The 15,009-nt window shown below is 40.9% G+C and overlaps 1 protein-coding gene across 1 annotated transcript in view; it reads left to right on the plus strand.

Moving 5' to 3' along the window:
- Window positions 1-300: 300 nt before the first annotated feature.
- nsg2 (neuronal vesicle trafficking associated 2) overlaps window positions 301-15,009 on the plus strand; it is a 33,148-nt gene continuing 18,439 nt past the window's right edge. The window contains exons 1-3 of the mRNA XM_046411728.1: window positions 301-626; window positions 1,057-1,230; window positions 10,849-10,959. Coding sequence (XP_046267684.1) covers window positions 1,102-1,230; window positions 10,849-10,959 — 240 coding nt within the window. The 5' untranslated portion in view covers window positions 301-626; window positions 1,057-1,101. The remainder of the gene's footprint in view (window positions 627-1,056; window positions 1,231-10,848; window positions 10,960-15,009) is intronic.

Here is a 15,009-nt window from a genome sequence, read left to right on the forward strand (position 1 = left end):
TACATGTAATTTTGAAGAATTCTGCTGAAGTTTTCTGTTTTGATTTTGATTTCTTTTGAGTTGAGTTCTTTCTTCTACATTCGCATCTTAATTCACACAACAACTTCAAACTGTTCTAATTAATTAATTAAAAATAAAACAAAAATAAAAACGCTTTTGCAAAGGGACGTATTGTGACAATATCATTTATCTTTATGTGACTAATTTATATGACTAATTTTAAGTATTATACAGATTCCACTCCTGTTAACTCAGGTTTAGAGTTTACGAGCAGCCATGAAAGGCAACATTAATTCTGCTTCTACTTTGGCAAACATACGAGACTCCCAAAAGAAAAAAAAAATCCCCCTAGTGGCAGCTCCGGCGGCTGGGTGTAGCAGCACGGTGAAGAGGAGGCTGTGTTTGGATTAGGGGGGTTGGGCTGCCTGCTGGTAGGAAACCTGCCGCCAGACATCCAGTTTGTCTCCGGCCGTGCAGCGTTGCTTTCCCGCAGCATCAGCAGCAGCGACGCCGCAGCGCAACCTCCAGCCTCCTCACCTGCTCCTCATCTACGCTCCCCTCCGCCTCCGTCCAGACACAAACACTGCCGCAGCACAGAGCAAACGGACGGACAAGGACGATCACCTGTAAGTAGCTGCTTTCTTTACTGCTTTTCTGTTTTGTTGTGACATTTATGTGACAGAGAAACGTGGACATGATGCTTTTGACGGAGGCTTGCACCCCCCCTCCCCTCTGCTTTCCTATAAATATAAAAATATAGTCCGAGATAATGTTGACACTGCAAACAAAAAGAGCTTTCTTCGCGTCTTTGGCTCTTCTGATCATTCTCTAATTAATTGCATGCTCCGAATTGACACGTCTCTCAACTAAACAGCCATTTTATTGCATTGTGATGTAGAACACTTTAAGGCTACAATCAAGTTAAAATCTCATCAATATTTAATTTCCTGTTCCACTAGAATCCTCTCCATCAAATAGTCTTGAGTCTGGCGGGTTTTATTGACCTGAAACGCTGTGAGGTAAAAACCGTCCTTTCTCAACACCTCCTCTATTCAGGAGCAGTCTTCAGGGAAATAAGGGAATATAGAAGGGCGGTGAAAAATGGTGAAACTGGGGAGTAATCTTCAAGACAAAGGGGCCAAACCTGTGAGCGTGGAGGACGGCTTTCAGAATGTGCCCCTCATCACTCCACTGGATGTTGGCAGCCTCCAGAGTCAAGCACCTGACAAGGTGAGAGACTACAGCCCAGTGGGGTGTGTTTGTGTGCCAATTGTGTGCCAAAGTTGTCCATGCTTGTTTGTGCGTCCGCCTGCTTTTCTAAGTCTCTTTCTGTTTCTCTGAAGCCAGTGTTGTTGACCTACGATGTCCCCAAACCCCTCTTATGCTGAATAACCCTCCCAACACACACCCACACACGTACCACCTTCATTCATAGTCACATTCATTCATCTCAGCTGTCTCCCAGCCATGTCCTTTGTTTTCCAGCTGAGATTAGGAGACAGATTTGGTGCCAGACAGACCGTCATTTATCATCTCGACATCCCATAGTAACTGCACCGCTGCTTGTTAATCCAGTTTCCATGGTGGCAGTGCAACATGGAGAGCCGATTGGTGTTTCTGTGGGGGTCGGGACAGAGAGCTGCACTGATTGCACATTATGAAATGGAATTAGACAATAGGCGAGCTCACTGACTCTCCTTGTGAACGCTTTATTATACAGCATACGATGTGATGATCTCATTTCGCAGCTACATGAATCCATAGTCCCTATACTGAGCTGCCAATCAGTGACTTATTGTGGAACTCAGAGGTGAGTTTCTACGTCATTCTACATCATTACATCTACACTACATCACTCAAACCCACATACTTGGACTGGAATCTAACAGGACAGTCAGTTTTCGTCAGGGATGCTGTTTAATGTCTGGTGAGCTTTGCTCTCACAATTAGCACTTTGGTTGTGCTGGGGTAACAGTCTGCATTATCTGTAGCCTTCATATTCACGCGAGTGCGCAGAGATTAAACTGCAGCTTCCTGGAAAAGCTGTCACTCTCCGGACGACATTACATCACGCATCATACTACACAAGTAGTCTTAAAGAAAGTCACCTCAATGAAATTATTGGTCAATTAATATCACTAGACTAGAAACTGGCAAGTCTTTTGATAATTAAAATGCCAAACATTCTCTGATTCCAGCCCCTAAATGTGAGTTGTTTTGTGAAATTTCATCTAGAGAGCAGCCACTCTATTGTTTAGTGTTGTCTGTATCGCTCACTGGTGGATAGATTTTCATCTGCGATGATAGTTGTTTAACAATGGAAGACTCCCATGATCCCACAGTACCCACACTGATGTCTGACACTTCTGTTATTATTTTGATTGAGGGACTCCTAGCGGCAGAATTTACACACTTTGTGTTTAACTAAAATGGTTTGGAGCGAGCCCTGGAAAAACAGGAAAAACATCACAGGAAACCGCAAAAGCCTTTTATATCACTCTGTGTCCTATGAGTCATTTTGTGAAGCTTTGGAAAGCATGACAATTTACTGCACGCCATTTAAGGAGAGCAAGTATCACATGATTCGCACGATGATGTCTGATTTTGGGATGGATCCCCACCGGTTGTTTTATGGTCGATGATTTCCAGAAAACTCCACAAACAACCGCAAAAACTGGACTTCCATTCTCGCTGCTGCAGGCACAGACACACAATAGAGCCTGAGCACCCGCTTTGTATTCTGCTGAGGGAGGCACAATCTCTTTCCATTTCATATACCTGTTAACTGGACAGACTTGTCATTCACTGCACTCGCTCACACACAGCAGAACACACAGGAAGGCTTGCGTGCACTTTAATTCACGCTTGTGCATTCTGAAGGAGTGTGTGTGTGTGTGTGTGCGCAGGCATGTGAACATGTGTGAGTGACAAGTCGTTTCTGTCAACAGTCACCAGGTCTGAACATGACATCCACGGAGCTGTCAGTCATTTTACGCTGATTAAATCAGCCTCACTAGACTGGAGAACACTGGCACACACTGTGGTCAAAGCTGCCGTTGTGTTACCATGAGCACACGCAGACACACACACACACACACACACACATTGCCGTGTTGCACTGTGCTACTGGTCAAGTGTGTTTTACTGATTAACCTGAGCAGCGAGAGAGAGACAGAGAGAATAACCTGGTTGGAGTGTGAGCTCCTGTGATACACCAGCGAGTTATTGTCATTGACATTTGAATGGAAAAGAAGTCAGAGAAGAAGACTTGCTCTTCGGTTGACTATCGGTGACCTTTTAAAGGCCTCGGGAGACGCAGGCACGAAGATTGCTGTCGCTTGTTGCTTCTGCATAGACTCTCTGACGGCTGATGCAGATTTCGTATGCCGCTCACTCACACACACACTCACACTGCAGAGAAATTGTTAGTTCAGTCGCTGTATGAGTTTGGTTTAAGTTGCCCATACTTAAAGGCATTAAGCAAAAAAGTCTTTTTTTTTTGTATGTAATTATGCAAATGAAGATGGGTCCATTTGCTTTTACATGGGACAATGTGGGAGTTTTAAAGGTCAGTTTGCTGCTAAATCTCTGAATGCGTCTCCAGCTGTAAGCGTGAGAATTTGTCTTCCTGGCAAGTGATGCATGAACACAACAGAAGCCCAGAGACATAATAATTAAATCTGTAATTAGATGTCAGAGCGTGGGAGGTGTTGATGATGGCTATTCCAATTCATTTAATGGAAATTCTGCACACTGTACTGCACCCTACACTTTATGATCACGCTTCTCTCCTTTTAAAACACCATGTAGCAGTATTTTTTGTCCTTTAAGGCCAATTTTCTTTATTGCTTTGTAATTTGCTTTAAAGGTATAATCATTAAACCTGCAACAACTGATAATTTTTATGATATGGTTAGCAAACATTCACATTAGATCAGCTTTACCAAGATAGGATTCCTGAGGGAAATGCATGGCTTTGTGATGCTGCACTACCATCTAGTCACTCGCTGTGCCTGTCTGTTGTTTGACGCTGAGCAGGTAGTGTACTGCCGGTTTTTAGAGCTTTTTTTTTTTTATTAACTTATAATGGCTTCCTGCTACAGGTGAACGACGCTACGAGAGCTTTGAGAGTGAACAATTGAGGGCCAAACAGCTAAACAATGAGCTGAAACTCCCAAAGCTTGCCAAGGGGATCTGCATATTCAAGTGACGATTGTCACTGTTGTCTCATTGGTTTCATATTTTCATGTATTGCAAGAAGCAATACCTTTGTGTTGATTTCTAAACCTAAAAATATGCTGCACCAGTGAAAGCTTTGTGGTGAAAATCTCTACAGTTTTGTTGAATTTAAAGTTGTTGTTGTTTTTGCCACTTGCCACACTCAGGAAGAGCTCACTGTTAATCAGCTTTTGTCTGCCTTTCAGAGTCTGATCTGAGACCTGTTTTGCTCAGTCTGTCCTTTAAATCTAAAGCGTAAGGTTTACTGGGTCATGTGACCTGACTTGTACCCCAGATCAGCAGCGCAGCTCTGAGCAGCTTTCCACAGTCGACCCCAGCTGTTTTCACCCTGATCCTGCGCAATGACTGTGTGACCTCCTCGACTGCAGGGCTACCAAGGGATATTTGCAGGGACTGGCTGCAGTCATGGTGAAGTTCATACTCATACGTACACAGAGACAGAGACACACACACACGCGCACACACACACACACAAACCCATGCATAAAAATCCTGCTGTGGCCTTGCAGAGGCTGAAGCATTAGAGAGGTTTTAGATTTGATTCCATCTGGGCAGGGATGCGTTACAGCCACCGCCGGGTCACCTATATCTTGATTAGATTGGCTGGTAGTTTGAAGAGAAAAAAAACCAACCAAAAAACAACAACTAGAGGAGGGTGGAGAGACTCGGTGATAATTTGACTCACAGACAGACATACAGATCTTTTCTTTGTGTTTGTCAAAGCTCAGGTACAAAGACCTGCTTCAAAGGCTATGATATTTCCTGTCCAACACATCTTCTCATACACTCTCATCTTTTTCTTGTTGCTTTCCTCAGTTCACACGGAGTAGCTTTTTAAGTCTCCTTCCATCTTTACGGCTGTGTGTTCTTATCCTCATGAATTACAGAGGAATTCCTGGGAGCAGGAGTCCTCAGTCAGCATGTTAAATCAGTAATGGATCAATGAACGATCTCTTACGCTGTAGTGATCTGAGGCCTCATAACCAGATGAACCGTCATCATCGAAGTTTAATTTGACAGATGATCACAAATTATGCATTGCATTAAAAATCTATCTGGCGGGCTGTGCACAGAGGCTGTGAGAGTAGCCGTGACTTCTGAAAGCTAATAATTCTAACGATGCTTAATAATAATCCTCTTGTTTATGTAAAGGAAAGCCTGCACCCTCATAGAGCCTGTTAGCTTCCAGTGTGTCTGCTTTTAAAAGTAAAACCCCAGCTCTCCATGAGAATGTCTGTTATTTGAGCCAGAATATTTTTTTAATTGAATATAAAAATAATTGTTGAATAAGTTTCTGTAAGCCAACTAATTGATTAATTCACTGATAAAGTGGATAGAAAAGAAATGTAAAGAATTGAAATAATAAATCAACTTACTAACAAGTACTGTATGAAAATGAGTTTCCAGCTAAATCGAGGACACAATGTGCAACTGTTCAAAAAAAAAAAAACAAAAACATTTTCCATTCAAGCACTTCAGAGCTTTTTAAAATGTAATATTTAGCACACAGTGGGGTTTTTAGTGTTAGTCCCTTGTAGAACTAACTGCTACAAGGGAAAAATGTATTTCTTTTGTATTTAAAGTAATAAAAAACTGTATATTTCATAATCATACAGTCGCTCTGGGCCCTTGTACACTGTGCGGCCCAAATGTAGTACAGTGCTGCCTGTTGGGCACACCAGTAGATTTCAGTTCTTCTGCTCAGGACTGGAAGCCCTGCTGGTTTTTATTCTAGCTGTGCAGATAGAGAACGATTTGAACCTCAGAGATGTCAGGGGAAAGCAGATAACCAGTCTGGTTACCACCTGGTTGAAGAGAGAACCACCAGTGGGTTTCAGGAGTGACAATCACTGGGATTGTCATTTATTTGTAATGGTATGAAGCTTTGCCTTTTTAAGCTGCTATAATCAATCTCTTACACTTTATTGGATCCAAATTCCCATGTGAATGTGAAAAATGTTGCTCTTTGTAATTATCATCCAACTCTTCAGCTTCTCTCAGCTCCACTGCGGTGTTCAGCAGGACTTTCAGCTCGTTCACTTTCAGCAAAAAAGCTTTAAAAACGAGGGCTGAGTGAGTGTCTGTTCAGCCAGCTGAATTATATCTGTATCCATATTTGGAATGGGAAAAGTGTGTGCGGTCAACTGGAAGTTGTTTATTTAAGTTGCTATATTAATTATTTAATAGAAAACTATTTACAGACCGGCCTCAGAACTGAGCTTCAGATCAATGTTTTTGATCACAAGATTAATAGAACTTATTACAAAACAATCTTGAATGAATAAACGTCTGTTGGCAGTCAGGATTTTCTTTCATCATGAGAACAGATACTGATACATTTTATTTGGATGATACTTGTAAAAAGAAAAGTACATTATCTATACTGGAGTTATCTGAGCATTCACTCAACCCCACTAAAAACCCCACTGCTACCTGCTGAATACTAATTGGCAGACAGAAACAGAGGTAGCAACTAGCTGGGGAACACAGTGCAGCATTTAGCAGCTAATATATATTTGTTTTGAGTTGGTGGAGACCAAAAACTTAGCTAAAAGGAATAGCGTGATTATCGTGTATGTCAAGTGGCCAAAACATCACTCCAAATGAATGCTAATGTTGCTCTGCACCTGCCTGATGTGTCAGTAGACAGCTGTTTGCTAATGAATTTTCCGTCTCATCTAATTTCACTGTTGCGTTTACAGCTTGTTTCCATTATGCCCAATGGGTCAAAAAAAATCGTTTGTTTCAGGTTTAAAACAAACACATGTTATGTCTATGATCAAGAGAGTATGAATAAAAGGTATTATTAACTCAGCATTATTGGATAATTACATCCTCTGAAATGGTATTATTTGTTAAGGTCTTTGAAAACCTGTTTTGAATTTCTAACCAGATCCATGTCAAAATAAATAAATAAATAAATAAAAAATACTGAGTGGAACTGATTTAACATTAATCACCTTTGATTACATCATAATGTATAATGCATCCATCCTGTTAGAACTCCAATAAGAACTGCGACAAAGGATTTTTCACTGAAACCTCACCAAAGACCAACTCTCCCGCAGCTCAGTCTGTGGGGATGAAAAATGAAACAGCAATCATAGTGATAACAGGTCTGAGGAATAATATACTGGTGAGGACAGGGAGAAAAGAAAACTTTTGACAGCTTTTCCACAGGGAATATCAAATCTAAAAGAAATAGTGTGATTGGGGACAGAGAGATGGAGAGAGAGAGTTTGACAAGCTAAAACTGTCTTTTTTGAAATGTACTACTCTGCATGTCATTCAAACTCTTGTTCATTCACTCAAATATAAATATTACATTTTAAAAAGCTCTGACGTGCTTTTAAAAAAAACAAAACATATCAAATCCTGTTCTCTTCAGTATATTCAGTCTCACATATTGTGGAAGTAGTCATTTCAATGCACGGAAATAAACTGCAAAGCTCTGTTACAGATCTAAATGTGACTCAGTTTCAGTCACGGAGATATTAAAAGGTCACAGTGAACCAATACATTTGCATAAAACCTTCATGACTAATTGAATATCTGTAAATAGATTCCAAGAGGAAATTGCAGCAGAGACTGTGTTTGTGTACGCACTGACATCATTTAGCTTAATGCTACTCACGTAGAAGCTCCTGTCGGTCTTATTAAAAAGTCACAGTAAATTAAGAGATTTAACTGCAAGTTCAAATTAGGTCATGATATCAGGCTGTTATGCTCAAGTTTAAGAAAACCAAATTGGAAGATGTATTAAAATTGAAACGAAAAGTCACAGGATCACCAAAGTTATTACAATTCACAGTGACATGTTCTTGTAACTTTGTTGTATTAGTCAGGTACCAATAAAATATTTTCTTGTTCCTACTGGCATATAAACAAAGGTATAGTGAGAGGAAACAAGACTATAGGAAACAAAGTAGTAAAAATGTGGCATATTAGAGGAAAGGAGAAGGTGTTTTTGTAAATTCTGGGTACTGGGAAACAAAACTGAAGTTTGCGTACAAAATGCTACTAAATCTGCACAGGCACTGCATTATGTTAGCAAGAGAGGCTTAGGGTGGTCAATGTGTCATGATATTTCAAGTTAAACCAAAAATGCCAACATTTTGGTGTCAGAAAGCTCACCAAAGTAACTCAGTTTCATGCTCTGGGGAGTCATGAATGTCTGTATAACATTTCATGGAAACCCATTCAATGGTTGGACCGAAGTATAGTGGGCTGACCCTCTGATATTGCTATCTCTGCAACTGTCCTTAGTGTTAAAAAGAAAAAATGCGAAGAAAAATAAACCACGAGAAATCACAAATGAAAAGTAAGGTTCCTACTGCTGTGAAATAATGAGATGCAAGCTGTAATTATATTTTCAGTGATCCTGTCACAAATGTTCACGACTGCATCATTTATATGATTTTTTTTTTCTTTTTTCTTTTTTTTTTTTTTACATCTTTTTAAAACAAGATTTAATTGTTCATATATTAATGGCTTCCCAAAGAAGGTGGCTGGTTGTTCAGTTGAGCTGCTCATAGCTAAGGGGCTGTGCAAATGAGGCAGCTTTGATTGATTGCCACTTCAGTGGGTAATATGAAATGGAGGCGCGAGAGTTACAGGAGGGAAGAGAGTAATGAAGCAAAATAAAGCACTGCTGTGTTTGAACCTAGAGGCCTCTCTACACGTTATTGTGAAATGAGTCAGAGAATGAGAAAGTTGAGGCAAAATTAAGACATTAGTTACGAATGTGACAAGCCTGATGGCGGCTGTTGGTGCACTGAACACCACAAGGGTCCGGAGCCTCAGGGGTCCAGTCAAATCCACTGTAGTCAGTACACCTACTGCGGCCTTCAACTCTTAGATAAGAGCTTTCTGCAGCCAGCAGACAGCATTGTTATTCAGATAGTGGAGTCAGTTTGTGTGCGCAGCAGTTTCTGGCTTTGTCTCAAAGTGACAGAGAGACGCTTAGAAGCAGCGCAATTAGCCACAAGGACACTGAGACATTGTCCTCTTTTCTATTCATGCAACCTCCACTCTGCATTGCCATTTGTACACCTTTCCCTGCGTCTGTCCCATCGTCTCGTGTGCACTGGCCATTATCATGCACAGTGAATGCACCGAACAGTACGGACACTTTCTCTTTTTAGTGCAGCACCGATGCTAAAGTGAAACCTGGTAAAAGCAATTTTTTTTTTTTTTAAATTCAGTGAAGTCAGGTGCTGTGAAAGAGGAGGTGACACTAAAGCTGAGAAGACTAGTTAATAAAGTATTTTTTAGGGTTTAGGATTAGGATTTTTAAGTGTGGATTGTGCAAATGCTGAGATGTTTAATGTTAGACATGGTGGATCTGCACCAGAATTAGCTTAGGTGTATGTGAGCAAATGCTTTCTTAAGCAAAATCTTTTTAAAAACTCACTCAGCATGCACATTGTATGTTGGATTGGCAGAGTTAAAGGATAATTCCTCTTGATCATAACTTAGTTTTTATTCTTACCATTATACCATTTCATTTTACTGATCAGGTTAATGTCAGGTTAATGTTAATGAATTTGAAGTTGAATTATAACCTAAAGTCTCTGTTGCAAACATCCATTAACTTCCTGGGTGAAACTTGGCCCAAGGAATAGACCCCTCAGTTGTACATATATTTTTATCTTTTAATGGACGGGCTGGATTGTTGACACTTTGCTTAAGGGAGCACTTTCCCCATCTACAGTTTTTTATCCAGTACTATCTGCAAAACAACTTAAAGGTAAAAAGTGGACTGCTCTTTGGGAATTTCGCTCTGTCTCTTTTACCCAGGTTCCCTCGTAGCCATCTGTTTGCTTGAGAACTGTCAGACTGACAGTACTGGGGCAAAGCTGTACTGCCCCCCCCTCTTTTTCCTTCACATTTTGGGACTGGGATTCTGGGCACCAGACCTTATTAACATACAGTAGAGCAGAGTAGAGTGTTTCCTGCAGCATGGTTTCTGGCTGTTGTGCGCTGGGTGTGATTTATCTTTGTTTGATCCAATGACAAAGTAAAAGGGGGAGTTCATGAATTCACGGCGCTGGCAATATGCTGCACTTATGCTATATACTGGCACTATTATGTATGTGTTATCTGTGCATTATGTTTTCAGACATTTACTTACTTACACTGTGTCTTTTTTTGGCAGTGCTTATCAGTAAACACATTTTTTAAATTTCATTTTAAAATGCAATGCACAATATAAAAACCACTGCCCTAAAGAAGTGCATGTTTATATTACTCTCAAAAGCCTCAGAAGGCATGCAGAGATGCCTTCGCCACGACAGTTACAACATAATAAAATGTCTAATTTTGAAGGAGATTCAAAAAAACAAACATCGAGTAACTAAAGTTGTGATTTGGAACCTGAACCTGTGATTCAATGCTGTGGACTTCACAAATTAATGCTGGGCATCAAATCAAAGCTTTCTTTTCATCAGGTTGTCATTCATGTGTCTTTACATCTTGTTTTCTACATCGTTAACGTTGTGGTTTGTTATGATGACTTTCATTCCCTCCTACAAAACCATCCATCCACCCTTCATTGCCTATAGCGTCCCTGAGGATATGAATGCTTTAATGGTTTCTTTTCCCCTCCAGGTGGTGGTGAAAACTCGCACGGAGTACCAGACAGAGAAGAAGAGGCTGAAGGTTCCCAAGGTGGAAGAGTTCACCATCAGCTTTACTGACGGGGTGTCTGAGAGACTGAAGGTAGGAATGTATGAGGAAGGGCAGGGATGAGCTGATCCGTCATAGTGGATTGGTATCTGCACTGATCCTGACCTTATTACGGGGATCAGGGATCAGGCATTATATAGTTTCCTGTCAATATCATAGTTTTTAGTTGCATGCATGCAGCATTGGAATTGGTTGGGTACCAACTACTGGCCCTGCATTCAGTGTCAAGAGAGTAAAAATTGGATTGCTTTCCTAAAGAAAACGTATTTTATTTGATGTGTGGTTCAAAAGTGTAATGACTGTCCAAGTAGAACGTTTCCTGTGTGGGTTGAGGTAATATTTGGCTCTAAACAGAGGCAGGATATTTATTCATCTGACATTTCCCCCTCGGCTCATCAAAATTAAATCAGTGTGACCAGGTTGAACTGCCAGAAATACACCTACAACTGACTCAGACGGTTTGCAATGTAAATTGGAAACAATGCAAGCAGAGCTGCCGAGAAACAAATGGAAGAACTGGTAACAATATGATCACCTCATGCTGACACGAACATCATGCGCTATAACCGTTTCAGCCACAGAGAGGTAAAAGTGCACAAAAGCTAACTGATTTTCTAGAAGAATTTCGTTTTTTTTGCTTTTCTTCCTCCACAATTAATCTTCTCACAGCCCCTCAGATTTATTGAGTGACGCTCACCCCTCAGTTGGAAACAATTGGCCAAAAATACTTGACTGTATCTATAGGCAGGAACACACATTGTAACTATGGAGCAGGTTATAAATGTCACTGGATTGTCACAACTGATTGGACCAAGTAGCACAGGTCTGTTTGAGTCTAATTCAGTGGGTGCTTGTATTTTTGCCAGGCAGCAGCTGTGGCCTAGAGGTTGGAGAAGTGGCTTGGAGGGTTGCTGGTTCGACGTTTGTTTTTTTTTTAAGTAGGATTTTGAATGCAGGACTAATTTACATGGCTACTTTAACTTTTAGTAAAGTAGCTGTGCACTTCTTCCGCCTCTAATCCTCCCTGGCAGAGCAGGACAGGTGACTTGTGTGTGAATAACTGAGTTACCTTTCGCAAAACATCGACATCACCCGGGAGCAAAGAGAAGTCACTTTGTCATGGCAGCAGAGAAAACCTCCCTCCATGGCAACCCTGAAAGAGAGCGAGAGAAAGAATGAGCTGTGTGTGTGTGTGTGTGTGTGTGTGTGTGTGTGTGTCTGTGTAAATGAGAGGTGTTACACTGGCCTTAAAGATCCTTCAAAGAGAAGGAGAATAGAATTAGATATCAGACACCAAAAGAGGCTGTGAAATCTGTCTCTGGATGAGACAGTGTGTTAACACACACATACACACACACACGCACACACACACACACTGCTATGCCGAAGCCGTGTCAGAACATGTTGCCAAGGTTAAGTAGAAAACTGCATCACTTGGACCTCTACAGCACTCCAAAGCGATGTGAAGTTATACAGTGGAAAAGCGTGTTAAGAATCCTCCATGTGGAAAAAATATCTGTTTGTCCATGAAGTCCTGGAGTCCCTTATTGATTTCAAGTATGACCAGATAAAGGGGAGGAAGTCCTCCAGCATTTTATGAACTGTATTTGACATCACACAGGTTAATTAGGGAAAGGAGTAATTTGGAGTAATAAAATCCTCTGCCGCAGTATATGCAATATACTGTACTTTCTATGATAGATCATAATATCTATCTATCTATATCTGTACAGTTTCATAATATGATAAATTGTGTTTGATAACCAGAAGGGAATGTGTGTAATGTGTGTTTTTGCACAGTAAAATCTCATTTCTATCACTTCATGGCATAAATTGCCATATCGCCCCACCTTGTACAGGGATTATGCTACATAGCAAAGACTACATTAGCCATGAATAGTATAAGACACCTGAACCTCTGACCAAACAGAGGTTGAGTTGCATTGTGGGTAACACAGGCACCAGGAAGAATTTGTGGGATTTCCATTTCATTTAAAAATGCGGTGTAGCAGGATTGCTAATGTGCTCTTTTGGGATACATTTGGCAGCTGTTTTGGAGACTTGTTGATGTGTGGCCCTTCCATCAGGGGAAAACAAATCAGGACGCAAAAATGTACACATTGCCCTGCAGCAATGTTGAGCAACTTGTTAGAGATTGCTGCTCATTAGAGCTGCCCCAAAATGTTGCATCAGACTTTACTGTCATCTCTGGCTCGCCACACCATGTCAGCTTTTGTTAGGCAGAAATGCATTTCGGTCTGTGTGATTTTGTGCGATGTCGGTTGGTTTTTGGTGCTCAACTTGAAACGCTTGCTTTGCTTGACTGACAGAGCTGATTCTGCAGGCACACAGGCATGTCCATGCACACACACACACACACTCAGCTTGCTGTGCAGTACAGAGCAAACATTTCTGGATGAAAAGCTTGCATATCTCCTCTCTCTTCAAAGCTTTGCAGATTGTGTTGATGGATGAAGAGCTCAGAGTGTAAAATGCTCTCTAATCTGCGCTCTCTCACTGCCTTGCTCTCCATCCTTTTCTCCACTCTTTTTCTCCTTCCCTTCCACTGCCTTCTTAATACCTTGCACGTTTTTGCTTACTGCACTCAAACTGCTTTATTTTGAAATGCAGTACAGCTTGTTTTATAAAAGCCATTTCGCTGCAGATTTCAATCCAAACTGACACACGTGGCCGTGGCTGTGAACATGGAAAGCAGACAAAAATAGTAGCAAATGGGTGATTTTTATGTTTTCTTTGAGGATGTGTTCATACCCACAATGCATTATTACCTAAGGAAAAGGAATGTAAAATACAGCTATAATGTGGTGGAAGTAGGACATAAAGGCAGATATATGACGATGGTTTCTCACCATAGCCCACATCCTCCCTGCTGTTTCTCTCCATCTTTCTCATCCATTCCCTTCTCCTTTCATCCCTCTCTGTTTCCCAAAGATTCCTCTCTTTAGAGCAAGGTTCATGTGTCATGGCTTCCGGGGTCTCAGTCCCCTCCCTCTTCCCTTACCGCCTTGGCTTTTACCCTCCGCCCTCCCTCCCTTCCCTGTCTTTCTGATTACTCCCGGTAGGCCTGAGGTACAACGTATTCCCTTTAGTTGTTTTGTTCCGTGACCAAACCGAGGAGAGCACGTTCCTCCTCTCATTAGCTAGCCAAAACAAAGTCAGATTTGAAAGCTTTCTGAACATGGAGGAGTCTCAATATAATGTTTGTAAAGCCTCATAGAGAGGAAAAAACAATATATACCAGTAAATTAATGACTAAATGTATTTATAAGTTAATATGAAGATGAATTAGTCTGTGGTGACAGCTGATTTTAAATAGGAAAAAATAATTTCATGCTATGGTGCAGGTTTACCCAAACAACACACAACTTCATTTAATGTTTATTATAATTAGGTTTAGTTTATTATAGTTGTGATTGTTAAAGGACACGGTCTGCATTTTGACACATTTTAAATATTTTTCTCATTTCGGGTTATATGCGATCGATATATGTCTCTGTGCCAGCCATAGCCGTGGCTGGAGGAAGTGTTTTCTTATCATAATCTTTCCCAGACAAAAGTGCATTTCAGTACAAACCTGACCACGTACGAGGCTCAGCCACAGTCTCTGGTGTCACAGTTCTTCATTTTGTCCGCCAGCTGTCCACCCTGACCACCTCCCTATGACCTCTGTGTTATATAACATCTTGTCTAACATCTAACCTGTCATTTATATATTGCTAGTTTGTTTTCCCATTTATGTTGGCTGGACTCACAGGGTCACAGGGAGGTTTTCTGGGTGGACGGGGGGCTTACAGAATCTCTCTGTGGCTGAGTTTATGCATCAAAAACATTTTTGTTAGGGAAAGCTTGTGATTTCTGTTCATAAACATGTCGTATCTTATGCTTTCTGCCGCTGTGGACTTTTCCTGTACTGCACCAGACCTTGATCTTTCCTTAACCTTAAGCAAGTTTAAAGCTTGGCTATGCTGTAATCATAGAAGCAGTTATTTCTTAATTTGTTGCAAGATTTGATATTTTGCTTGAAAAGAAATGTACGTTGTCAGTGAACATATTAGAGATTAG

Source organism: Scatophagus argus, chromosome 14 (genome assembly GCF_020382885.2).
Source record: "Scatophagus argus isolate fScaArg1 chromosome 14, fScaArg1.pri, whole genome shotgun sequence".
In the NCBI taxonomy this organism is placed as follows: domain Eukaryota; kingdom Metazoa; phylum Chordata; class Actinopteri; family Scatophagidae; genus Scatophagus; species Scatophagus argus.